Source organism: Equus asinus, chromosome 8 (genome assembly GCF_041296235.1).
Source record: "Equus asinus isolate D_3611 breed Donkey chromosome 8, EquAss-T2T_v2, whole genome shotgun sequence".
Taxonomy (NCBI): Eukaryota; Metazoa; Chordata; class Mammalia; order Perissodactyla; family Equidae; genus Equus; species Equus asinus.
In genome coordinates, this window is record NC_091797.1 from 29,616,080 (window position 1) to 29,642,521 (window position 26,442).

The 26,442-nt window shown below is 58.6% G+C and overlaps 1 protein-coding gene across 6 annotated transcripts in view; it reads right to left on the minus strand.

Annotated features, from left to right (window-relative positions):
* Positions 1-1,867: 1,867 nt before the first annotated feature.
* The window catches only part of PACSIN1 (protein kinase C and casein kinase substrate in neurons 1), a 53,708-nt gene continuing 29,133 nt past the window's right edge, over positions 1,868-26,442 (minus strand). For 4 of the 6 annotated variants that reach the window (XM_070515073.1, XM_014846284.3, XM_044776493.2 and 1 more), the window contains 9 exons: positions 10,386-10,511; positions 9,302-9,458; positions 7,606-7,841; positions 7,092-7,247; positions 6,822-6,997; positions 6,287-6,407; positions 6,068-6,195; positions 5,232-5,419; positions 1,868-4,686 (listed from right to left, as the gene is read on the minus strand). In XM_070515073.1, coding sequence (XP_070371174.1) covers positions 4,577-4,686; positions 5,232-5,419; positions 6,068-6,195; positions 6,287-6,407; positions 6,822-6,997; positions 7,092-7,247; positions 7,606-7,841; positions 9,302-9,458; positions 10,386-10,448 — 1,335 coding nt within the window. In that variant the 5' untranslated portion in view covers positions 10,449-10,511 and the 3' untranslated portion in view covers positions 1,868-4,576. Of the gene's footprint in view, positions 4,687-5,231; positions 5,420-6,067; positions 6,196-6,286; positions 6,408-6,821; positions 6,998-7,091; positions 7,248-7,605; positions 7,842-9,301; positions 9,459-10,385; positions 10,512-11,307; positions 11,463-20,055; positions 20,303-26,442 lie in introns of those variants that run through there. The other 2 variants (XM_044776492.2, XM_070515072.1) reach the window with 2 other exon arrangements.

Sequence of the window (26,442 nt, forward strand, 5' to 3'; positions counted from 1 at the left end):
TTGAGGGTTAAATGCCGCCCTAGCCTGCCACCTTCTGCCCTCAGAGATTTTATTGTCTCCAGAAGAAAGTTTACTCCTGGCAGTGAGCAAACAGCACCTTGGCATCTGTCAGCTGGGACTGGACCCAGGGGAGGAGGGGGCGGCCCTGCCCCACGCCTGTGCCTCGCTGGGCCCCTGCTGTCTGCCCACCCCCGGGGAGGGGGCACCTGGGACCCTGGCCAGAACCAGCTCGGCTCTGCTCAACTGGTTTTGTCTCCAGCCTGCCGGCCCTGCCCCCAGCTGCATCCCTGTGCCACCAGCAGGGCCTGGGGTGGCCTCATCTCAGGCCGGGCTGAGAGGAAGGAGGGGGAGGGGGATTATGGGCTAGGAGTGGGGAGCTGGAGCTGCTCCAGAAAGGGGAGCCGTGGGGGGTCAGGTGGGGCAGCTCCCTGCTGTGTGGATCTGCCACGAGGCACATGACCCCTTGGCGGGGACACACCCATCCAGTGACAACTTGTGCACTGGCAGCAAGCTTAGGTTTCCTCTTCCTCCTCCGCACACCTGCCCATCAGAGCCCAGTCTAGCCTAGGTACTCCCTGACCATCCCCACGGGACCCCGCCTCTCGGGCGCCCCATCACTGCATGGAGCAGCCTGCGCAAGACGAGGCAACCTTCACCTTTATTTGAAGAGTCCTTGTTCGGCTAAAACCAGGGGCTTGTCACTGGACGTGGATTTGGGGGATGAAGGAGATGGGCTGGGGAACAGATTCAACCCCATCCTGAGCCCTTCTCCCTGCCCTGGGGTGCCCTGAGGCTGGGGAAAGCGTGGGCGAGGGGACTGCAGTAGAGATGCCTTGACGAGTGGGTCTATCAGGGCCTGCCAGGCTGCCGGAGCCACTGGGGCCTCGGAGAGACATCTGAGCGGCCCGGGGAAGCTGAGGCCGCGTGGGGGTCGGCTGAGGACACAGGGAACCGAGGACAGAGCTAGGGCTGCACCTGGGAGACCTGCCACGTCCCAGAAGAGATCCAGCCGGGGGCGGGGAGGCTGGGGCAGGGGCTGGGCCTGGAGCTGAAGCTGGGGCAGGAGCTGAGGCCCGGGCAGGGCCTGGCCCGGCAGAACAGAGTTGCGAAGCTGGAGCCTGGGTCCTGGCCACTTCCCTGAGAAATGCTTCTGGAGAAGCCCTCCCAGGGGTTCCACACAGAAGTGCTGTCAGAGGTCAGGCAGGGCACAAGAAAGTGTGGCAGCACCTGACGTCACACCATCGGGAGCCTGGGACTGTGGACTACCAGGAACCACAGGCCTCAGCAATCACTCTTAGAGTTTTGCTTTAAAAATTGAAACCTGGGGCCGGCCCAGTGGTGCAGTGGTTAAATTTGCACATTCCACTTCAGCAGCCCGGGGTTCACCAGTTCGGATCCCGGGTGTGGACATGGCACCGCTTGGCAAGCCATGATGTGGTAGGCATCCCACGTATAAAGTAGAGGAAGATAGGCACTGTTAGCTCAGGGCCAGTCTTGCTCAGCAAAAAGAAGACAATTGACGGCAGATGTTAGCTCAGAGCTAATCTTCCTCAAAAAAAAAAGAAAAGAAAAGAAACCTACTTGGGGGTCAAATTCATCCTTGAACTGTGAGTTTTAGACCCCAAATATCTGAGTTCTCCTGGTCAGTCAGGCACCCAGGACCCTAAAGGCCATGGCCCAGTTGCCTCAGAGAGCACCTATTATAGCCCTCTCTGTATAGACAGGCCCCGGGGCCCCTGAAAGGTGAGGGGACCAGCCCTCAGTCCTCCGGCCGTCAGTGATCAGCCAGGACAGCATGGAGCATGCTGGGCCCCACCTCCCGACAGATATCCCAACCACAGATCTCTCAGGGCTCGAAAGACAGAGGACTCAAGATAACAATGTCCAGCCAGGTTGACACAGTTCTGGATTTTATCCACAGTCATACAGTCACAACTTATAGATATATATATTTGTATTTATATACCTTTAAATTACACAATCATGTACAAAACAGGTGCATTGCTGAGACCACAGCACTTCTCGGAGTTTCACAAGTGTCGTTTCACAAGTGTCGGACTAATGGAGTCAGAAGCCAAGGGCGGCAGACGGTGGGCAGCGGGCAGCCCGGCCCCTCGCAGAGCCGGGCGCAGAACGGTGGTGAACAGGGACAAACACTTCACTCGCCGAGCCCGCGGGGTGGGCCCGTGCAGCATGGGGGAGCAGAGGGCTACAGGAGGCAGTGGGCACAGTGAGGGCGTGGCCCCCACGATCGGTGTTGAGTGCCCTGACACCAGCACTGACAGGTGGGGCTGGGCCCCAGAGCTCAGGGGACTTCCAGGTGGGGGACCCTCCCAGTCTGGGGTCCTGAGGAGCCTGGGGACCAAGAGAGAGTGGTCCCAAATGGGGCCATGGAGGTGGTTACTCAGAATGAAGGGGGTTTCAAGTCCCTGCCCTGGACTGGGCAGCTAGAGGGCTGAGGGGGACAGGCCTGGGGTCCAGCCAGGACCACAGCCCCTCCCCAGGTGCTGAGAAGCTGCTGGCACAGAGAGGGGGAGCCCAGGCCCCAAGGAGCAGGTGCCGGCCTCCTGCCATCCGAGGGCAAGCAGTGAGGGGCGGGTCCCAACCCCGACCCCTGCCTGGGGGCGAGGCTGAGGAGGCCTTTGTTCTGGAGCTGGGAGCTGAGGGCTTCCGAAATCTTGCTGCAGGCTCTGAGGGGCTTAGGGCACATCTCAGGCTGCAGTAGAGGCCCAGAGACCGACAGTGACAAGAATGGAGGTGCTGGGGGAAGTTTGCCTGTCCCTGGGGGTGCCGCCCCCCCGACTCCCCTGGCCCTGAGGGAGGCCTGCCCCAGCTCAGGTTCCTGCCAGACTCTGCCGGGATCCTCCGTGTCCACACGAGCAGGGTCGGGGTCTTGAGGCTGGGGTCTATGACCTCCTAACAGTGAGCTGTTGGGAGAAGAAGCAGGGAGCAAAGGAGGACGGAGGGATGACAGAGGGGCCGTTACCTGGAGGCCCAGGGAGCCAGGTGCTGTGGGAGGGGAGGTGTCTGCAGTCTGAGGCCCAGAAGTGGCATCAGCCCTGAGCAAGGTCACCTGGTGCCGCAGGATGTCTCAGGGCCTCGTCCCAGAGGTTCCAGGAGACTCCTCATTTAGCCATCCCCCCTCTTGGGGTCCTGTCCTGCCTGGGTCACACCCCGCCTCTTCCCCCATGGGCACTGATACTCGGTAACCCAGCACCACTGTCTTCCACCAGCCGTGGGAAACACTCCTGTTCTGGGGGTGGGGGGTCCTCTGCCTCCTCCCGCCACCAAAACTCCTGTAATGGAGACTCAGGCTTGGAGATAAGGAGGGGCTGCCAGCAGGGAGAATGTTCTCCAGGGGCCAGGGCTGGGGTTGGGGGGAGGGGACAAGGAAGAAAGACATGGTGACCATCCTGGTCCTGAGGCCAGGGCTCCTGGCTCCTGCCAAACCCCTGCGGCTCCCATTGGCTGCAGGCTTTCCCCCGCTGGTCCCAGGCTGGAAGCTCCCATGGGCCCCACAGTGACTCCCTAGGGGGCCAGAGAAGGGGAGAGAGAGATGGGAGGCCACAAGGCTGGGTCTCATAGAGGCTGGCCAGCCCTAGCGGGCCTATGGTTTTAGATGGACATGGTGGGGGCAGGTAGGCAAGATGCCCTCCTCCCCAGAAACCGGGAGGAGGCTGCTACTGTTGCTGGCTTTGCCCTGGGCTTTGGGGCCCCTCCCCCGTGCCTGAGGATTATAAGAGGGGCGGGGTCTCTGTAGGGGACTGAGGGGTGTGGCTCCGAGGAGGAGCCTGTGCCCAGTGCTGACAGCTGGGAAAGGCCCCAGCAGGGTCTGGGTCCCTCAGCTGAGCCTCGAGTGGGAAGGCTGAGGGCCTGCTCCCCCTTCACTCCCCCTCCTACACCCAGCGACACTGTCACCGACTCCAGCTCACCCTTCCTCATGTCTGGGGGAGTCTAGGGAACCCTAGAAACCTCTATGGGAGAAGAGGGTGGCCATTCCTCGTCCAGCCCCACCAGTCCCGTGGGGTGAGCCTGGGAGAAGAAGGGCATCCCCCAGGGCGAAGTGGAAGACCAAGGACTGGGAGGCCCCCTTCTCTGGGGTCTGGAGGGGAGGCCTTCGAGGGGAGCTGGTGGAAGGGGAGCGGGGTGGGGCAGGAGGAAGAGGTCAGGAAACCTGGCCCAGAGGCAGGGGGGCAGGTGCTGGCAGCCTGGGGGGAGGGGCAGGCTGGCGGAGCGAGGCAGGATGGAAGGGTCCAGGAGACGCCCCTCAGGGCTCAGGAGGCTCTTTGGTGGGGTCTGAAGAGCAGATGTTGTGATGTCTCTGTGGGGCTAAGTCCTAAGACCCTCACCTACCCTGGGGCCGTCACCCGAGTCCCACCACCTTGGCCTCCAGGCGGCCCTGCAAATGCTCAGTCTCTTTCTATTTTTTGTTTTGTTCTGTTTTGACTTTTAAAAAAATAAAAGCTTGATCGGAAAATATGTCTGGAACTCTATGGCAAAGGGAGGGGGACAAGAGTGGACAGGGAGGGGAGGGGCGGACGAGGAGGGAGGGGTAGTGGGGAGGGAAGCGGGGCAGCTAGATGGCCTCCACGTAGTTGGCAGGATAGAGGCCCAGCTGCCCGCTGTCCAGCCGCCCGCGGCACCAACCCTGCTCGTCCTCCTCGCCCAGCTTGGTGAGCTCATCTCCTAGAAGAGGACACAGGGAAGCTCACTGACAGGGGCTCAGAGACGGCTGACCGCGAGCCCCACACTGCCGGAAACGTCCTCGGACGCTGTCTAGCTGGGCCGACCCCAATGCCCCGCCCCTTGCCCGCCCCTGCAGACCAGCCCCAGCCACGCCCAGACACCCACGTGCTGCCCTAAGCCACACACCTCATCTGGGTCTCAGCCCTGCCCCACGGAAGCCCAGGCCCCGCCCCTAGCTTCTTTTCCCGGGTCCTGTCCCTCCTCCTGGCATCCTCTGCCCTCAGGCCCCGCCCCCAGCCCAGGTCCCTGCTCTGCCCCCACTGCATTCTCAGGTCCTGACTCCACCCCTGGCACCCACTCTCAGGTCCTGCCCCGGCTCTCTAATTCGAGACTTGGCCCCGGGGCACAGGTCACGCTCCAGGTCGTGGCCACGCCCCCCCAGGAGGCCCCGCCCCAGCCGCGTGGTCCGCAAATCCCTGCATCCCCCGCATCCCCGGCCCTCCGGCCCCGCCCCACGGCCCGGCCGCCCGCCCCGCCCTCCGCACCAGCCTTGAAGCTGAGCTCGTCCTGCTCCTGGCCGTCGTAGTCGTAGAGGGCCCGCACACGCACTCCCTTGGCGTCGTCTTCGAAGGGGTTGGAGCCCCCGTTGGCCTCACTGCCTCCAAATGGGTTCCCGCTCTCGTCGTCCGACCACTCGGTGGCATAAGTCTGACCCCGGTCGTAGCTGCTAACGCTGAGACGCAGAGAGAGGACCCGGCATGAATGGCTTCTTACCTCGTCCCCAGGGCTGCCCCCTCCTCCCACCCGGAGCCCTGGCCTCAAATTCTACCACGGCTGGAGCAGGGATGGGCCGTGTGAGAAGGGGTCCAGGGCCAGTGACTCTTATGACAGCTCTTTAAACAGAGGTGAGGCAGGACTATTAGCATTATTACTCAGCCTTTGAGTGAGGGGGTGCAGAAGGGGACCCCAGAGAACATCTGGCCCCTCATCTGAGAGGGACAGTACAACCTAGTGGTTAAGTGTGAGGATTCTGGAGCCAGACCTCTTGGGCATCATATCGTGGCCCTGAGGCTTACTAACTAGCTGTGTGACCTTGGGCAAGTCACTTAACCTGTCTGGGTTTCAGTTTCTCCCTCTGTAAATTGGAAATATTTACACACTTCTCAGAGTGTCTGGAGGCTCTGAAGACTTAATATATGGAAAGTGCTTAGAACAGTGCCTGGCACACAATAGGTGCTCTCAAAGGATTAGCTGCCACTGACACCGAGAGGAGCACGTGGTTGCTGTGACTCAGATCATTTCTTGTCTCCTGGGGTAAAACTCAGCTGCCCCAGTGTGTGGGCCCCTCTGGCCCCCAGGAAGCTCCATAGGAGGCACTCACCTGCCACGGTCCCCAGCCTGGGATGTGGACTCTGCCACCCCAGTGGCATTGGTCAGTGTCACCCCCTCTGCCTTCTTGGGCTGTTTCTCCTTCTTGGTGGTGGTGTGAGGGAGATCTGGGTTCCACTCCTGGTGGGCGCCAGCGCAGCAGTGAGACTGGGGGCTGCCCCTGAGGGCCCTTCCCCGCTCTCCAGCCTCCCTCACCCTCACACATCCTCACCTCAAACTGGGGCCAATTCATAGGCATGCCGGGGCCGCTGGTGCTGCGGAACCACCTGAGGTCGTCCTGGGCGTCAGCCCCCCGGATGGCCTGCTCCAGCTCCCGGTACACGTGGACATAGCTGTGCACGAGGGAGATGGTAGGTGGGGGGCAAGATGCACCATGGCCTTCTCATCCTCCATGAAGGCCGGGGCCCATTCTGGGGACCCGGGCACTGGTGTGCCCCCCAGCTAGGAATCGCGCAGGCTTCCCAAGGAGCAATCTCCATGTGGGCAGCTCCGGGCGTGCCCCGTGGGCACCCTTCTCCATCCCCACCTTAGCCACTCACCCATCCATCCACGCATGTTTCTTGAGTACATGGATGCGTCAGCTCGCACCCAGGCAGCTGCTGTATTTGCAGCCTCTTCCCTCTTGGCCCCTGCAGCTCTGTCCCCCACCTTTCTGTCACGATAACATGGGACCCGGGATGCCCTGCCCACCAGTTCTACCCTCTGCCGCCCGTGCCTGTGCCCACCACGCTGCCACGCCCAGCTACCTGCTGTTCTCAGCAAGGTTGAGGTGACGTTTGATGTCCAGCAGCACCTCCTTGAGGAAGACCAGCCGCTTTTCCTCAAATTGCTGGCACTGTTCAAACACCTGCTCCATGCCCTCCATGTACTGGGGTGTGGTCTTGCCCACGTCATCCAGCACCTTCTCATACTTCTCCTGTGTCTACGGGCACCAGGGCAAAGGGCATGTGAGCCCTAGGCCTGCAGCTCCCAGCCACCACCCCTCCAAGGGGCCTCAGACCCCGGCTGGCTGGCACCTTCTGCACATCCTGCTTGCACTTGTCCACTTTGTCCTGCAGCTTCTTTTGCTGCTCGGGGGTGACCGACTGCTCCGTCTTGCTGTTCATCTCCCGAGTCACGGCCAGCTTCTCCTCTTTGCAGGCCAGGTGGTAGGCCTTCTTGGCTGCCTCTAGCTGTGGGGGCAGGGGGACAGGGCCAGGGCTCCTATTTGTAAGCAGGCGTGGACGTGGTCACTCGTCAACCCCTCCCCCCTGCCGGGAGCTGTGAGGGCACAGTCTTAAGAGGCAGAAGGGACACAGGCCCTGGCTCAGGTGTTTGGGAGCAGGGCCCACCCATCTGTGGATGTTTCCCTGCAAGGCACTGCCTGCTGCCCTACGGACACCCTCCCGCCGGACATCGCCGAGCCTGCCCCGTCTGTGGGTGGAAGGCAGTGCTGCTCCCCGGCAGCAGAGCACTGTAGACCCCTCCCTCTGAGCGGACTCCCTCTGCCGCCCACCCTGGCCCCATCTGCGGCAGCCGCCCACCGGGCACCTCCTTCATCTTCTTGGCCCAGGGCTTCTGGGCCTTCCGGAAGCCATCTTCAGCCTCCTTGGTCTCTTTGAAGCCGCCCATGATCTGCTTGTGGTAGGCGTCCTTCTGCCAGTTCTTGACCTTCTCCAGGTCCTCGTTCAGCAGGCTGTTCTTCACCTCCTGGTGCAATTCGCTCACCTTGTCTGCCTCCGTCATAATGGCGCCCCAGGCCCGCTCCAGACTGCCATACTGTGGGCCTGAGGAAAGGACCACGGGGTCACCAGGCCCTCATCACCCCCCGCCCAGAGGCCCCCCTCATGCCTTTCTCTGAGGCTTTCCCCATACTTCCCATGGCAGCAGAAATGCTCTCCCTATAGTTTTGTCCATCCTCCAGGGCCCAAGGACTGCCACCTCCCGCAGGAAGCCTTCTCTGACTGCTCTATCCCCACACACCTCAGCCTGCAGCTCTCACTGAATTCTCCTAGCATCTGCCTCTGTGCCTACTCCCCGTCTTCCCCATCAGCTTGTGAGTCCCATGGGGGGCAGCCTGGACCCTGTGAGCTCTCACAAACCCAGCACAGCACCAGGTACACGGTAGGTGCTCCAGGAATATGGGCTGAATGTAAAATTGAAGAACCAACTGGTGATGGAAGGCCACTAGGACCAGACATTCCACAGTCATTTGTTCTTCTGTATCCTGGGCGTCAACTCTGGGCCAGGCACTGTGCGGGGCAGTATGGGCCCAGCCCCTGCCCTCATGGGGTTTAGAGTGCAGTGGAAAAGAGAAACATTAACCAAATACATGTAAACCCCAACCTGAAACTGTTCTAGATGAAAGGAATCTAGAGACACGACAACTACATGCCGCATGTGGTTCTGGATTGGATCCTGGGCCAGCACAAACAACTGCTATAATAAAATTTGCATATGGGCCACATTACTGTCCTGAACTTGATAGTTGAACTATGGTTCCGTAAGCACATGTTCTTATTCTTAGGAGACGCATCAAGAATTTAGGGTGGGGCTGGCCCTGTGGCTGAGTGGTTGAGTTCATGTGCTCCGCTGCGGAGACCCAGGATTTCGCTGGTTCAGATCCTGGGTGCAGACATGGCACCACTCATTAGGCCATGAAGAGGCAGCGACCCACGTGCCACAACTGAAAGGACCCACAACTAAAATATACAACTATGTACTGGGGGGATTTGGGGAGAAAAAGCAGAAAGAAAAAAACACAGATTGGCAACAGTTGTTAGCTCAGGTGCCAATCTTAAAAAAGAAAGAAAGAATTTAGGGTGAAAGGGCATGTCTCCAACTTAAATGGTTCAGGAAAAATATGCCTAAAAATACAGAGGAAGTGAGAAAACCAACGTGGTAAAATGTTAACTGGTGAATCTGGGTGAGGGGTACGTAGTTCTGTGGACTCTTCTTGCAAATTTTCTCTAAATTTAAATTATTTCAAAATAAAAAGTTTTTTTTTTAATCCAACCTAAAATTGTACAAAGTAGAATTGAACAGGGAAGGGGGGGCGGGGGCGCTGGTTTGGTCTGGGAGGGAAAGAGTGCAGGTGTGGGGACAGTGCCTGAAGAGGCGCTGTGGCTCAAGGATGCAGACGCATCCAAGTGGCTGGCGCTCCCCGGACCCAGACGGGAGGAGGGGGCCGAGGGGGGCCGGTGAGCGTGAGGGCCTGGGGTGTGGCCCGGGGTGGGCATGGGGGCACCTTTCTCGATGAGCTGGCGCCAGCGCTTGGCCCAGTCGGTGAGCTGCTGCGCATACGCCTTCTCGATCTTGGCGCGCTCCTGCACGCAGTTCATCAGGTCGTTGCACAGGCGGTGCCCGTCATCGATGCGCTTCACCGTCCGCTTGTAGTTCCCCACCTGGCGGCCAAGCAGCGAGCGCGACTCCCGCGGGGCCCCGGCCTCCCCGCCTCCCCGCCTCCCCGCTGTCCAGCCCTGCCGGCCCCCCCCCACCCTCCCCGCCTCGCCGCCCCGCGGGGATGCGCTGGGGACCCCCGACCCTCCCACTTCCGAGGCCTCAGCACCCCGCATCGCATCCCACCGTCTACACACTCCCTCATCCCACTGTAAACATAATTTCCTCGCTGCCATGAAATGCGGAAGGATTTTTATAATTTGGACTTGGGCTAGAATGAATTATTCATTTTGTTCTTGTGAGCTAAATCTATTATATTTATGCAGAGTCACAGAAGCGTTGAGTTGAGCTGCAGCTTTTGACGTAATATTATGTTTTGGAGACATCTCATTAAACACTTATTAATTTAGGTTTGGCAGTTTTTGCTTTGGATTTTGGAAGCCAACAGGAAAAATGTTTTTCTGGGTCTCAGATATTATTTTGGGAGGCTCCTGAAATCCTGGCTTCTAGTCTGGTCTCCACGTCTCTGTTGCTGTGGGGTTCCCAGAATTCACTCTGCTTCTCTGAGACCTGTGCTCGACCCCCTGCCAACTTCACTTCAGCTATGAAAGGCTGTGTAAGCTGTGAAGTGCATAGCTGCCTGTGTGAATGCCAGGAGTCTAAGCTAGGGCCCCCAGAGCAGAGCGTCAGGAGGGCCTGTTCCACGTTATGAAACACTGCAGGATCTCTCCAGGGGCAGCTGTGGGGCAGAAGGGCTCCAAGCTCAGTCTTCCCCCACTTTATGGCTACCACTGCCTGCTGGACACACACGGCTTTGGAGGGGCCCAGGGACTAGAGAGCAGGGCCTGAGGTCATGGGGTGGATGGGAGCCTGGGCCTCCACATGGCCAGGCTGTGTGATTCCCCAGGACCTGGGGAACATTGAAGCCTCACCTCCCAGAAGCTGTCAGTGGTCTCCTCCGGAGCTAGCGAGGCCTCATCGTAGGAGCCGGACATGGTGTGGCCGTAGGAGGATGGGCAGCTGGGGAACGGCGGTCACCACGCTGGGCTGCTCATGCGCTAGGAGGGCAGGAGAGAGATCCCTGGACATCAGGGAAGTGCCGCCATGTGCCCCATTCCAGGCCTGGGGCCCCGCAGGCACGAGCTGTGCATCGGGATGAGGACTCCCCGCCCTGGGACTGCCTCACCAACCCTGGGGTAACCCCAAGATTCACCCTGTAGTCCCCCTCATGCCCACCTCCCCAGCTCTCCTCCATGAGCCCTTTGCTCTAGATCCCTTCCTTCCCCGGACCCCAAATCCGTCCTCATGCTCCAGTGGACACTTCTCAGAACCTGCCCCAACCACTGGAACCGTGGTGCCAACGGCGCTCCTGTACTCGCAGAGCTACAAGTGAGGGCCGTGTGTTGCGTATTAGCTTTATCCAAATCTGTGGTTTGCTCCATAGACACACACAGCTCCTGGGGGCCAGCAGGCAGGCCTATCTTCATGCGTGTCCTGCTCCCCCTCCCCAGGGCCTGGCCCTGGGGCTCAATGAGCCCTCGCTGGCTTCTCTGTCCACCTCGTCATTGCCCACCCTGACCCAGCTAGATCCCTGCACCAGGCCCCAAACACCCTCCAGTTCCCTCACCTGCCACCCCACCCAACGCAGAGTCCCTGGTCTCGCCTCTAGATCCTCCCAGAAGCTCCCCCCCCCCAGAGCTTGGACCCAAGGCCATTGGGAAGCTGGCAGCAGGGCCTCCTCCCACCTCTGGCCCAGGCTGAGCGCCTCCGCAGATCCCTGAGCTTCTGGGCCTCGGCAGATGCCCTTCTGGTTGCCCTGGGGCCCAGCCTCGGAAGCCTCCGTTAACCACTTACATGTCTCCTAAGAGTCCTGCACACGCGGCCTCCTGGCCTGCAGGTCAGAGCACTGCCATCCGTGTGAGCATCGAGCGGCTGCGTGTGCCCTGGATCTGTCGGCTGGCATCACGGCTGTCCAATGTAGGCCGTGTGCTGCCCCAGGCTGGAGCAGGCGCTGCCCTGTTCCCCTCCCCCAGCCAGGCCTCACTTCCACCCCAAGCAAGAATGGCTCTCGAAGGACAGCGAGTCCAGGCCGTCCTGACCCCACGAGCAGCCGCCAGCCTTCAGCAGGGGACAGCAGGGGACATCTCACTGCCTTTTCCCTGCAGAGGACTATGAACCCCGACCAATGAGGACGCTGGGGGAGGGCTAGCCTCTGCAGGCTTCAGCCCAAACTGGGGGTCCAGCAGACCCCCAGCCCTTACCAGCAGCTGGCCCTCAGGCTCAGAGCAGGTGGCACCCACATGCGAGGATCCCTCCCCCTCTGTGGCCTCAGTCTCCCCATCTGTCCAGGGCCTAGTGCTCTTTCCCCAGGAATAACCCAGTATTGCCCCTTGGTTTCTCTCAGGCACTAAAGGTATTTTGTTCCTCTCCCATTAGCAAAACCTCAGACAAACTCCCACAAACTCATGCACGGGGTGGCGGGGGAAGAGAGAGGTGATTGGATGTCATCAAGGGACAAAGCAATGAGTCTGAACTTTTTCTTCTTAATTTGGCACTTTTCACTTATAAAGTAGCACCCGCTTCAAGAGGACCATTTTGAATTTAGATGCGAGGAGTGAACGAGGGCTATGTGATGGACTTCGAGCCGCCTTAGGTGAGAAGCCTGGGCCAGTGCCCCGGCCAGAGCCCTTGAGGTTGTACTGAACTCTGCTCTTTGGGGTCCCCATAAGGTACAGCTGTCAGCGGGCTGGCAGTGGGGGCGGGAGCAGGGCGGAGGGTAGGGAGTGAAGGTGGAACCTACCCTGGGTCGCAGGAGGTGACCTGACACGACCTCAGTGGGGCGACCTGGCGCTCTCACTCACTGTGCAGAGGCACACATCCTTCTCCCAGCAGCCCCCCTCCCAGGAGCGGACCCTCCAGCCAGCTGCGCGGACCGAGGATGCCCAATTCCATATACTGCAGCGCTGCCTGTAAAAGCCAAAGGCTGGAAACAACCCAGATGCCCGTCCAGGGACTGGTTAAGTAAATTATGGTGCAGGCCTGCCACGGAATGCTCCAGTCCTGAACGGAGCCCTCCCCACGCCATGCCACTCAAACCAAATGAGCAAGGTGGGGAAGAGCGTGGCTGCGGACGCTTCCATTCGTATGGGGGGAGCTATAGAAACAGGGAATATTTTTGGAAAGCTGGTAATGGTGGCTGCCTTCGGGGAACTGGGTGGCTGGGGGGTGGGGTGGGAGGGAGATTTTCACTGTAGGTCCTTTTGTGCCTTTCAGATTTTGCCTTGTGTGCATAAACTGCATTTTTTTAAAAATCCTCTGGCTTGTGTTGGAGGAGAGCTGAGGGAGCTGGGAGCCAAGACAGAGGGTGCGTTCTAAGGATGGAAAGAGGGGACAGTGCGGCTAAGACCTGGCATGTCAGGCTAGAAGAGAATGTGTGATGACAGAGACCATTCTCACCTTGTCCAGACTCAGGGAGGGTGGACCTGCTGTGGTCCCTCCCTCAGTGTAGATAGGTAACAGGTCTCCTGGGCTCCCGGCTGAGGTAGCATGTGTAGTGGACATAGCTCTAGCCTTGGGGCCCCTGCTCTGCCACCAAACTGCTGTGTGGCCTTGGGCAATTCACATGGCCTCCCTGGGCCTTGCCGTGAAATGAGGATGATATGACCAGACTTAAGAATGTGATGGGACGTTAAGCGTCCGGCCCACTCCAGACCAGGGCTGGATCTGCACAGCAGTGGCTCAGGAAGACAGGCAGGGCCAGGGAGGGGATGTGGGAGGGGGCGCGCGAGCCCCCAGCACCACACCCACCAGACCCACCATCTCACGCTGCCCCGCCTCCTCCAAATTGGCCCCACACCCCACCCTGGGGGCAGGTGGGAGGTTTAATTCTCACCAAATGCTCTTAATTCCCTCCTGAATGGCGGCCAAGAGCTGCCATCACTGAAAAGCTGCATTTCTCAGCCAGGAAGCTGGTGTGGCCGGTATCTGCCACCCCCAGGGGCAGTCCCGATCCTCTCCTAGCTTTCCTCAACCCATCAAGTGGGCACAATGCCCAGCTGACCTTTTCTGGCCCTGAAAGCCCTTTATCATGAATAATAATAGCTGGCAGTGGACTGCTCCCACGTCCTAACCCATCGGATCCTCACACGCACCCTGCGAGGTGGGGTGTTGCTGTCACCCCCACATTGTAGCCGGAAGCCTGAGGCTGAGACCTGACTGATAGCGCTTGTCAGCTCTCATTACTGACGTGTCACCATTGCTGTGCCATTTCGGGGCAGGCCCTCTCTTTTCCTGGAGCCAGGGAAGATGCCAGGCCCCTCTCTTGCCACAAGGATGGTGTAGCCCTCGGCCTGTGGAACGGGTGGCCTGGGCACTGGCTCCAGCCTCCCCCGTGCTGGTGAGACCTTGGCCAAGTCCCATCATGGGGTCTCAGTTTTCTAACTGGTGTGATGCGAAAACAATACTTGAGTTGCTTTTGAAGATCAAATGATAAAGGAGTAGTAGCTCTTTTTGAAAAACATAGACGCTGCGGAAACGTGACATTTTCATCCTGACCTGGATCTTTCCTTTGGCAGAAAGGAGCCCCAGGTGAAAGGTGTCATCCTCAGGCCCCAGGCCTGCTGCGCTGCCTCTGAAAGACCCCGGGGGGCAGGGGCCTTGCTCCTGGTCCGCCTAGCCCTGGCTTGCAGAAGGGACGGAGGAATGAAGAGCGTGAGCCCAGAGAGGGCAGCCTGGGGTGGACGGCGCAGTGTGGACTCCTGTGTCATCGGTCACTAACAACCACAGGCCTCCGACCCCAGCTCCTCTTCCTCCTCCTACCCCACCCAACCCATTAGCAGATCCTGAGCTCGACTTTTAACTGCCCTGGTCCTGGCCCCCATCACCCCCCTGCAGTAGCCCCTTCACTGGTCTTCCTGCCTCTGACCATGCTTGTCTCGCCCCAGCCCCAGTGTGTTCCCTACACAGCAGCCAGAGGGAAACTGGTAAAACCCAAGTCACATCCCACCATTGCTCTACTCACCACCCTCCTGTGGCTCCCATTTCCCCCGAGCAGAAGTCCAGCTCCTTGCCAAGGGCCCTGCATGACCTGCTGTCCCACCCCTCACCCCTCTGCCCTCATCTCCCACCATTTTTACTCTCCTTCAGTTCCTCTGACTTTCTTGCTGTTCTAACCCCAGGGCCTTTGCACTGGCTAGGAATAGTCCCCCCTACAGACTTCGAGGTCTGCTCAAATGTCCTGGCCCCCCTCATTTAAACTTGTGACTCCTTTTCCACCCCCACACTCCCTGCCTGTGACAGGCTCTCAACATTAGAGTTTTCCTCATGTTTAGTGCTTCCTCTCCCACTAGAACGTCAGCTCTGTTGGGTTGGCGATATTTGTCTGTCTGGTTCTCTGCGGTATTCCCAGCATCCAGAGCAGTGCCTGGCACAGAGTAAGTGCATGGTACATATTTGTTGAATGAATGAATGCCAAGGACCTTCTGGAACATTCATTCATCAAATAGCAGAAACAGTGAATTTTCTACCCCAGAGCCAAACACAGTCACCAGCACACAGTAGGTGTTCAATGAATGTTGGTAATGATGGTGACATAACCAAGAGACGGATTGCCACAAGAGAGGGTCCCAGATCCCACCTGTCCTCTGTTTCCTCAGCTTCTCCTGGCATCCCCTTCCTCTCCTCTTGGTTGACTCTCAGGGTCCAGTTTCAGAGTCTCTTCCTTCCTCCCTGATCCCCCATGATGACTCTGCCCTCAGGATGGTGCCCTCCCTCCTTAGGGCTCCCATAGCACGCAGACGGAAGACGTGTCCACAGCTCGGGCTGTTACATCATTCCTCTCTTCTCTCTCCCTTTGTATCGACTATGACAACCATTTTTGAGTACCTACTATGTGCCAGCCTCTTCATACACTTTATTTCTACTCTTCACAACAACCCATTGAGATGGGTGGTGACTTCCTTGCCTTCTCTGAGACTCAGAGAGGTTAAATGACTTGTCCAAGGTCACACAGCAGGGAGGAGGCAGAGTCAGACCCAGACTCAGGGGTGAGTCCTTCCCCCATCCCTCCCTCCCAGGTGCCCAGTCTAGAGCCAGCACTCCGTGGGGGTCACACCAGCCCTCCTGGCCTAAGGGACCACCTCAGCTCAACCTGGGAAGGGCCATGGGGAAGCCAGAGCTGCCTCTCCCTCCCCTGGGGTGGGTCTCAGTCCCACAGACACTCCCAGCAGCCCCCTGCCCTCCCCTCCCCCAGGGTGGGTCTCAGTCCCATAGACATTCCCAGCAGCCCCCTGCCCCTCCCCCAGGGTGGGTCTCAGTCCCACAGACACTCCCAGCAGCCCCTGCCCTCCACTCCCCCAGGGTGGGTCTCAGTCCCACAGACATTCCCAGCAGCCCCCTGCCCCTCCCCTCACCCAGAGACAGACAACAGATGGGCTCCCCAGTTCCCCACACTGACTTGGGGCCACTCAAGACTCTTACTAGCCTCTGCTGGGGCTTCAGATGCAGCAAGAAGGATCCAGGTTAGCTGCAAGGTGCCATCCTCCATGCCTCCCCCCGCACACGTTCCCCACGCTCATGCCAGCTCTGCTCCTCTGCTCACGCCCTCCCTCCTTCCTGGGGTGCATGCCGTCCTCCCTCCCAGCACCTGCCTATCCAAAATAACCCTGCTTCCCTTCAAAGGCCAGCTCAGTCCACTTCCTCCAAGAAGTCTTCCCTGAATGCCCCAGCCCTCCTCCCTCACCCTTCTCCCTGGTGTGGTTCCTAGTCACACTCTGTCATAAGCCATGTCTTGCTGGTTCGGGGTGGCAACCTGCTCTCCCAACAAGCACAGACACACCCACCAGGTCAGCACGAAGAGCAGATTAGTCAAGAGCCTCGCCGTGGGGCCAGAACAACTGGGTTCAAGTCCCACCTTTGCCACTTGCTGGCTGTATGACTTTGGCAAGTTGCTTAAACTCTCTGTGCCTCAGTTTCCTCGTCTGCAGAATGGAGGTGCTGATATCACCTACCCACGGGGTTGGCATGAGGACGAAATGAGTAGCCGACGCCCAGGAAGCAGCACGTTAACTGCGATTATTATCACAGGTGTTATTAGCCACGCCTCCACAGCCGCAGAGCTTCAAACAGGAGGCTCCATCTCTCTGGACGACCTCACCCCCCCCCCCCGACTTTGGGCTAACACCCCCACAGACCTTTGCTGAGGACTGAACTGTCTCCCCCCAAATTTGTATGTTGATGCTCGACCCCCAGTGCGACTGTGTTGGAGATGGGACTTTTAGGAGGCAGGTGAGGTTAAATGAGGTCATAAGGGTGAGGTCCCAGTCCAGCAGGATTAGTGTCCTTGTAGGAGGAGGAAGACAGAGCTCTCTTGCGCCAGGCACACGCACTGAGGAAAGGCCGTGTGAGGACACAGTGGGGAGGCAGCTGTCTGCAAGCCAGGAGGGGCCTCACCAGGGACCAATAGATTGGCACGTTGACCTCGAACTTCCAGCCTCCAGAACCATAAGAAATAAATGTCTGTTGCTGAAGCTGCCCGGTCTACGGAGTTGTCTCATGGCTAGAGCAGCAGAAGGCAAGCAAGAACCCAGGCCATCCTGTCCAGCTCGATGCCCCTGGGCAACTGCCCAGCCAGGGGGGCACTGGATCCCTTCCCCTGGGAGGGCCGAGTCACAGGCCCCCCATTACAGCACAGATGCAGAGGGCCAGCCCCTGAGGCAGAGACTCCTAGCTTTAAATTGCAGCCCTGAAACTTGCGATGCAGCTCTGGGCCACAGCAGTGAGCGAGACAGAAAACTCCCTGCCCTCACGGCGCCGACATCCTAGAGGAGCCAGACAGACAAGAACCCAATGAACAGTGTGTGACTGAGCATGTTAGAAGGTGACAAGGGCTGTGGAGAAGAATAAGGCAGGGAAGGGGACAGAGAGGGACGACGGGGGCTCAGAGTGATGCTGTCTTACACAGGATGGTCAGAAGAGGCCATTCTCAGCAGTGACATATGAGCAAAGACCTGAAGAGAGTGAGGGAGGGGGATATCTGCAAATATCTTGGGGGAGAGCAGCCGGGCAGAGGGAAGAGCCAGTGCAAAGGCCCTGAGGCAGGAGCATGGCTGCCACGTGGAGGAACAAGGGGATCACATGACTGGAGCAGAGGGAGTGAGGGGAGGAGGGAGGGTGAGGTCAGGGAGGTTGGGGGGGCTAGAGGAGGATACAGATCATACGGGGCCTGGTAGGTCAGAGCGAGGCCTTTGACTTTTCCCCACTGAGTGAGATGGGAACCACTGCGGGGTTTGAGAAGAGGGGGCACGGGATCTGGCTTAGCGTTTAAGGGATCACTGGCTGCTGGGGGAAGAGCAGATTACAGGGGGCGAGGAGGACAGGGAACTTGCGGGCAGGGGGCTGCCGTCCTCCACGTGAGAGAAGACGGTGGAGATGCTGGAAGCAGTGGGAAGGGGTTGGAGTCTGGAACTACTGCGAGGCTGGAGGCAGCAGGATTCCCTGAAGGTTTGGATGCGTGCATGAGAGGGAGAAGGAGTCCCGATGGCTTGGGGGTTTGGGCCTGAGCAGCTGGCAGGTGGGGTGCCGTTTCCTGAGATGGGAGCACAGTAGGGGCAACAATTTGGGGCAGAGGGGAGCTCAGTTCTGGAGCCCTGAGATGCCCATGAATAGCCAAGTGGAGGTGTCTCCCTATCTCCCCAGAGCTCCCGTAGTGGGGCACATGAGGAGGGGCCGGCCTGGGGTCAAACTGTCACTCCTGTCCTAGGCCCCCTTGGCTGAGCCCCAGGCCTCTGAGTGCTCCTGGGGCCTCGCTTCAGCTCCCTCTGACATGAGGAAGGCTGCTGGGGGCAGCCTGGGGCCCCAACCTGGCTTCCAGGCTGGGGCTCTGGGCAGTGGGCCCACTGGGTGTGACGGGGTGGGGATGGGAAATGTGCCCCAGGAGGCCATTCGGCTGGGCTCACTGCCCCAGAGCCTGGGGGCAACAGAGTGTGGGAGAGAGACAGAGTGAGCCAAGACAGACCCCAGGGACGTATGGGACAGAAGAAAAGAGAGGGCACTGTGGCCTCGAGTAGGCAGGCTGGGAGTCGGGGAGGGCCGGCCAGGCCTGGAGGGTCTGGAGAAGGGACAGCTCCAGGCCTCCCCAGCCCCCTGTTCGGGCAGGGACAGAGGCAGGCCAGCTGCTGGAGGTGAAGCAGGACACCTGCCACTGCCCCCCAGGCCCTGTGGGAGGAGGGGGATGGGGTTCAGAGAAGCCAGGGGCAAACAGTAATGGTGTACCAGGGTGTCTCGGCTGCCGGCTCCTGGGCAGATCGGCACCCCCACCACTGCTCCTGCCACCCCAAGACCTGCCCTCTCACCTCTCAGGCTCTTAACCCCAAAGTGGGAGGCCCTGTGCCTAACGCTCAGCAGGTGCAACGCACGTTTGCAGAAAGGAACTGAGCACGTCAGCCTCTCAGCACATCTTCCCCCATCCTATCACAGGCAGGGGACCCCTCCTCAGCCCCTGCACCAGGTCCTCTGACCTGCAAGCGCCCAGGCAAGGGGGAAGCTCCATAATGTGGTGCCAGGGCCAGCAAAAGGCCCAGCCAAGCTCTCAGGGGTGCTGGTAGAGAAGGGGCAGACTCTGCCGCCCAGGCGCCCTAACACACCCAAGGTTGCACACACTGACCCCTGGCCCTCTCAGGCTAGGAGCTCCTCCCCACGCTCCCTCCCAGAGCAAACCTGGACCAGGTGCGCCCCACCCACTGCACTACCGCAGGCCCTCCTGGCCCTGGTGCCCGGAGCCCAGGCTGTGCGCCCGCTTCCTCCCCAGGCCCCAGCCCCACCCCCTCCTGAGTGCCGGCAGAGGCAGTGGCTCCTCTGCAGTGCCCGAGCTCCCCCAGCAGCAGCCCAGTCTGTCCCCAAGAGCAATGCAGCAGAGGGACAGAGAGGGGGAGGGAGCACCCCACCCGATCTGGGCCTGCTCTCCTGTACCCTGACAAGGAGACCCTGGGCTTGCTGGGGGCGGACAGGGCTCCTCTGGGGGATCTGGGGTCTGGGTCTGCAGGGAGAACAAGTAGGGGAGGGCCTGAGCTTGGGGAGAAGGAGAAAGATGCTACCTCCCTGACCAGGGGGCTCGGCCCAATGCCTTAGACCAGCCTGAGGCCATCGGGCCAGTGGGGAGGCTGCTGGTGTGGGGCTGGGGGTGGGTCTGCTGGTTCCAAATGGCCAGGGTCCAGCAGTGCCCTGAGCAGGGGTGGGGACATCCTCACCTCTCCCTGCCCCCCATACCCTGTGGCCTCAGCCGGGGGAGGAGCAGCACCGTGGGTCCATGGCAACTCCAGTACCCTCAGCCCACTCCCCTAGGTCCCTACACTCAGGACCTGTGGCAACAGTGGAGAGAGGGACAAAGTGCAGAGGAGAGGCAACAGGGAACAGTCCTCCTGACGGAGAGGACCCCGGTTGCGAAGAGGGCCCCCAGGAGGCTGGCTGCTCCCTACCAGGTCCACTGGCTCTGGCCCCTTCGGCCCCTAGGCCTGCCATCAGCTGCTGCTGGGAGGAAGGCAGGGGCAGCCCCCGGGCCCCGCTCTAAATGCAGCCTCTTGCAGCTGTCCCCATCGGGAAGCCTACCTGGGCCCGTCTGGGCACCAAGCCAGGGGCAGGTAGGAGTGCACTGCCCCCACTGGGCCAGGCCAGGGCCGGAGGGGCTGGCTGTCCTCCTCCTTCTCCGTGGTGGCGGGCGGGGAGGGGGCCTGGCGCCCGGGCTGGGGGCTTTGTCCTCGTGGGTTCCCTCCACCGCTGGCTCAGGAAGGCAGCAGCGCCAGAACTGCAGAAGCCAGCTCCCCGCCCCCCACCGCCACCTCCTCCCCCTCCCTCCTCCCGACCCGCCTCCTTCTCCAGCCACCCACCTCCTTCTGCTCGTTTCTATGGCAACCGAGCAATGCTCGCGCCGACAGCCTCCCTCCGGTGTACACCAGGGGACGCCCGCCTTCTGCATGGCGCCCGCATCGACATGCGGCGGGTGCGCAAACTTCACCTTCACAGAGACGCTGGTGACCACGGGCTCCCGCGGCTACTCTCAACTGTGCAGGACCCTGCTCTGGCCCCTGTCCTCTCTTTCTCCTCAAGCCCCTGCCTCCCGACATGCCTACCAGACATTGTAAGCTGCATCTTTCCACGCACTTCCCTCAGGTCCTTAAAATCTTAACTGCACGCTGCTCTGTAAAACACTTCTGTTTGCTTAATTATTTATTCTCATTCAATCACTCCTCAAAATTTTGTTTTGAGTCTTTTCTGGATCAGGCAAAGTGTGACATACTCATCTACAATCTCATTCCACGACATTCCATCCCCATTTTACAGATTAGAAACTGAGGCCCACAGTAGTAAAACAACTCGTCTGGGCATGCAAGGCTCCTGGGCTCGTTATTCCCAGTGAGGCCTGGTGAGGCCAACTCTGGTGCCTCTCCCACGGGCCCCGGCTGTCACACACCTCTCAGAGCAAACATCCAGGCCTGCACCACACGCGCCAACATGAGTCCACGCACATGTGCACTCCAACAACACATACAAACACCCACTCCATGCACGTGTGCGCACGCATTTCCACAAGCCTGTGTATCTACCTGTACATGCACAGGGAACACGCACGTATACACGCATAACTGTAACCCTAATATCAGCATATAGGCATCCTTACGACATGTGTACACATGTCTACACAGATCCAGAAGATGCAATACACAAACCCTTCCTACACAAAATCGCAGCGGTACGCACAAGCCCCCAACCCTAGCCTCATGAGAGGGGATTTTTTACACAAGTAAAAGTGTCCTGACCGGGAGAATGACCGATGAGCCACTTCCCGGGAGAGGATCTGACTGTGTGCTCCACACCTGCCCTCTGGGATCAGACTCAGATCTGCCCACTGTGTCTCAGCTCTGGGGCTGGAGGGGGCTGGGGTGGGGTTGGGGGCAGGGTCACTCACCCCTACACCCCCTCCCTCCTTCTGAAAGTCCTGTGTCTGGTCCAGACTAGATCCTACCTGGAGCCCCTGGGGCAAGTGGGGTCACAGATATCCTCACCCATGCCCCTGGGTGCTGTCCAGTCCTGCTACTGAGAATTATTACAGGATAGAGTAAAATGGGCCCCTGCTCCTCAGAGGGAACTCCCAGCTTCAGACTGCCCTGCCACTCCCCAGGAGGGCAGCCGGTGGACCAAGTGGGGCCTGAGGCCCAGGACGCACAGCACGTCCCACAGGATGTGCTGTCCCCAGCCCAGCAGCACCTCAGAAGGACCTCAGGAAAGATCATGGCAGCCCCTGTGCCCAGGGCAATTCTCAGGGACCCCACACAGCCCAGAGAGGGCAGATGCAATCAGAAAGAACCAGAAGCCAACCGAAAATTAAGCAAAAAACTGCCTGTTAATAATGACGGCCTCTGGGGCCGGCCCCATGGCCGAGTGGTTAAGTTCGCGTGCACCGCTGCAGCGGCCCAGGGTTTCACTGGTTCGGATCCTGGGTGCAGACATGGCACCGCTCATCAGGTCACGGTGAGGTGGCATCCCACGTGCCACAACTGGAAGGACCCACAACTAAAATGTACAACTGTGTGCTGGGGGGATTTGGGGAGAAAAAGCAAAAACATAAAATAAAATCATGATGGCCTCTTCCTTATTTCCTCCCGTCTAAGGCCCTCTCCGTCACATGGCTGCTGCCAGTCAAACTAAGACAAGCTCTAAATTGTGTAAAGCACCCAACTTCCAGAGATGTCAAATGTGAGGGGGAACATCATCTCAGAATAGATGAAATAGGGCACTTCATTCATTCCACAGATACTGACTAGGCACCCGCCTCATGCCAGGGGCTCCTCTGGGTGCTGAGACACAGCCGCGGGCAAAACAAAGTCCCTGCCCCGAGGGTCACCAGCTCATGGAGTTACTGACACCTGTTCTCCTGCAGCGGCTCTGGCTGCCACAGCAGCCCTGCAGGTGAGACCACAGGACTGGCTAAGACGCAGAGGCTCTGAGAGATGGAGCGATTTGCCCAAGGTGACAAAGTCAGTAAGTGCCTAGGCTGGGATCTGAACCCTCTGCCCGCCAAGTTTTTTCCAATGCTCCACACTGGTTCTATTAAGAAAGATCTTATTGGGAAACAGAGCAACAGCCTTCCAGCTTCCAGAGTCTCACAGCCAAGTGTGCTCTCATCCTTAGCTCAGAGGCCAGAGAGGGTCATGTGTACTTGAAGTGCCAGTCAAATAGTGGGCATGAGTGACGACCCCCCCATAACGACCTCAGAGGTGATTTCCAGCCTGGGCTTCCCCTTGGGCCAAAAGCCCGACGCTGGGTGTCCCCAGGCCTGGAGGTCCTCAGCGGAGAGTCAGTGGAGGCCCAGGGCAGGAGGGTGGGGTGCCTGGCGTCTGACAGCAGAGGCTCCCTGGAGAGCGAGGAGACCTCAGCTAGGGGGCGGGGAGGGATTGAGTTCCAGGCGCTGTAAGCAGACCCCCCCCCACCCCGCCCACCTGCCAGCCCCCAGCCCGGATCATCTTTCTCCTAAAGACCCAGCTCCATCCAGGATACCAAAGACAGCTGCCTCACACCCACCCCTCCGTCAGCCTGATCCAGCCCCATCTGCCACCTGGCAGACCCCCGGGTTCTGCCCTACTACCCTCAGACAGGCTCTGTGGGAGAAGCTGCCTCCTCCGTCACCCCCTCCTTCCCCAGCCCAGGGAGCATCCACTCCCACCCGACCCCTACTGTCAGCCTGAGCCAGTCCCTTCTGCTGGGGGGAGGGTCCCCAAGAGGGATGTTAGAAGGAAGGGAGGCAAGAATGGGATAGCCTTATGGCTTGTCAAAGTTTACATCAGTAAGAGACCCCAAAACCAGCAAAAATATGGGTGATCAGTTACGCCATGTCAGAACAGCCTGTGCCCCTTGAAACTACTCCATCTTTTGCCGTCTCCTACCTCCTTTGTCTCCCTCTTCCCAAGTGGAACCCCATTCGGGGAAAATTGTCTTCCGCCAGTTTTGTCAGAGCTTCCTCTGCACGTGTTAATTGGGCTGAAAAAATATTAAGGAATCACCCATCTGCAGCCCTCCACTTCCCCACCGCCAGGCCCCAGACAGGCCCAGGGACACCTCCTACACCACACCACACACGTACACACACGCACACCATGCTCGACCTCAGCCCCTATTCCTAGACCTTAACCAGGCTCCAGTCCCACAGGTGGGGTCAAAATACGCACGAGGAGGGGGCCCACCCACGCCACAGAGCAGCTGCCCTCATGCCCCCCAGAAGCCACTCCTTCTGTCACTGCCTCCTGGCCCAACCCAAAGAGCATCCATTGCCAGCCCGGCCCCTAGCCCGCACGGTTACCCCATGTGTTCCCAGAGCTTGGGTAAACGCAATCTGGGCTCATTAGCTGCTGCTTTGCATCTCATTTGCATAATGTTCCCATGACTGTCCAAATGCCAGAATCCTCTCCAAACCCCTGCCCATGACAGGTGGGGCTGGCCAGCTCTGCAGAAACACAATGGACAAGGATCTGCTGAGGGTCTGCCTAGGGGGCTCAACGTGGGGAAGGGGAAGATCAGAGGGAGCAAACCAGCAGTGACTTCGAGTTTCAGACCCTGAGAGGCAGCGAGAGGAGGAGCAAGAGATGCTCACGGAGCACCTGCTAAGTCCAGGCACCGTGCACAGTGCTTCACACACTTTCCCCACTTATTCTCCACAAGAAGCCATTTTTCAGGTGTGGAAACCGAGGCTCAGAGCGGTCAAGGCCTCACTACTCCAAGCCTGGACCCCAGAAGCAGCAGCTTAAGCATCACTGGGAGCTGGTAGGAAATGCAGACTCTCAGGTCCCAGCCCAGATCTCCTGAATCAGGATCTGCATTGTCCCAAGATCCCAGGAGACGAGCGTGAGAAGCGCCAGGTGAAGGGACTCGCCCATGATACAGCTGGAAGACGCAGCTGCTGTCAGCACGCAGGCGCATCTGACCAAATCCCATGCTAGTGTCTTTCACACATTTCACAAATGTTTCCTGAGACCTACTATGTGCAGCACCGCTCTAGGCGGTGGGACACAGCAGATCACCACGAGATGACCTTGTGGACGTTTCATGCCAAAGGGGAGACACACAACAAATGAACAATAGAAGTTCAAGTGGTGACCAGGACTATCAAGGAAAATAATGTGGGTAAAGGGAGGGAGAGAGAGGATGAGTGGCGCCATTTTAGAATCCCTCTTTGAAGGATGACATTTGAACAAAGACCTAAATAAAGGGGAAAAGGGACTTGGGCGATGATCCAGAGGAAGAGTGTTTCTGGCAGAGGGAACAGCAAGGGCAAATGTCCTGAGGTGGGAGTAAGCTAGGCACACTGAAGGCACCCCAAAATGGAATGGATGGATGGGTGGGTGGGTAGATGAAGGGACGGCAGAGAGAGGTAGTGAAGAAGGTAGGAATAAAGGAGAGGCAGGCAGGGGCTGGATCCTGGAGAGCCTTGTAGGCCATGGTGAGGACATTTTATTCTGAGTATGAAGGGAGGCCATTGGCATTTCTGAGCAAGGGGAGAAAGGGTCCAATTCATGTTCTCAAAAGATCCTGTGGCTTTTATGTGGCAGAGTGACTAGAAGGGGGCAAGAGCTGAAGCAAGGAGACCAGCGAAGAGGTTTGGCAATATTTATTCCCAACACAAATGAGTGCTTGTGGCCACTGACACGCACATCCAAGAATATGTGTAGCAACTTTGTTCACAGCAGCTCCAAACTGGAAGTAGCTCCAATGCCCATTCCCAGCAAGACTGACAAACAAATTGCGTGGCTTATTGTCTGCAGTCAAGGTAGTTTGCTTTTTTATTGCTGCATAGGATTCTACTGTGCAAATTCTACCACGTGGTTTGTTCACATAGTTGAATACTATACAGCAATGAAAAATTCCCAGCTACATACCACCATGGGGAAAAATCTCAAGACGTCATGCTAAGCAAGAGAAACCAGACTTAAAAGAACATACACAGTGGACTCTATGCATATGAAGTTCAAGAAGAGGCACATCTGGACTTCTGGTTCCTGGGCTAGATGGAGTATACGTACTTCTCCCTATTCCTCCTGCAAACTACAGCTGAAAACCCTGGACGTTATATATAAAACAAACCTATGAGGACTCTAAAAGGGGAGAGAAGAAGGCAGTCTGAATAGGGACCTCAAAAAACAATACAACAGTGAGTTCTCTGGGTTTCCTTTTTGCTCAATATATCCCAGATTTGGAGCTGGAGAAGTCAGCAACCCAGAAATGCCAATGAATGTGGACAAAAACCACCCCAAGAAAAGCCTGCTGTCTCTAGCCAAAGGACTGGGAAAGGCACATTCTAGTAAGACAAAAAACCTTTAAAACAATAAATGCCCTACTCTAGCCAAACACCATGAAAAAAACTGCAGCCCCAGCTGCATGAGCAGAGGCCGAGTGGGGAGCCTTGCCTGGCTGTGAACAGGGCCCATGCCCTCCCACCAGGGGGGTAACAGAAGAATGAGAGAGGAGCCAGGATCTCCATCGTCACCCAGCGGTAACAAGGTGCCCCTTCCTCTCCACGCTGGGTTGGTGTCAGGGAAGTCCTAGTCAGGCCTTTCACCATCCCCCAGCAGTAACAGGTCAGTGGAGACCACACAGGGAGCAGTAATGAGCCACCCCTCCCTTCCTAGGCAGGGAGGTATGAGTGGAGGTCTAGTGGGACGCTGGAACTCCCACCCCTGACCAGCAGGAAGAAGGCACGCCTGTCCCCCACCAGGCTGTCAACCAAGGTCAACTGGGGAACCTGGTCTTCCACCCACACATGGCATCAATAAGGTGCAGTGTTAGAGGAGGCCTGTTAAACAGAAGATTTCATTAAGAGCCAGTGTCTCATAACATACCACCCCAAAGGTCCAGGATACAACATAAAAATGATGTGTCATACCAAGAACCAGGACAATTGCACCTGAAGGGGAAAAGCAACCCACAGACGCCAACACCAAGATGACA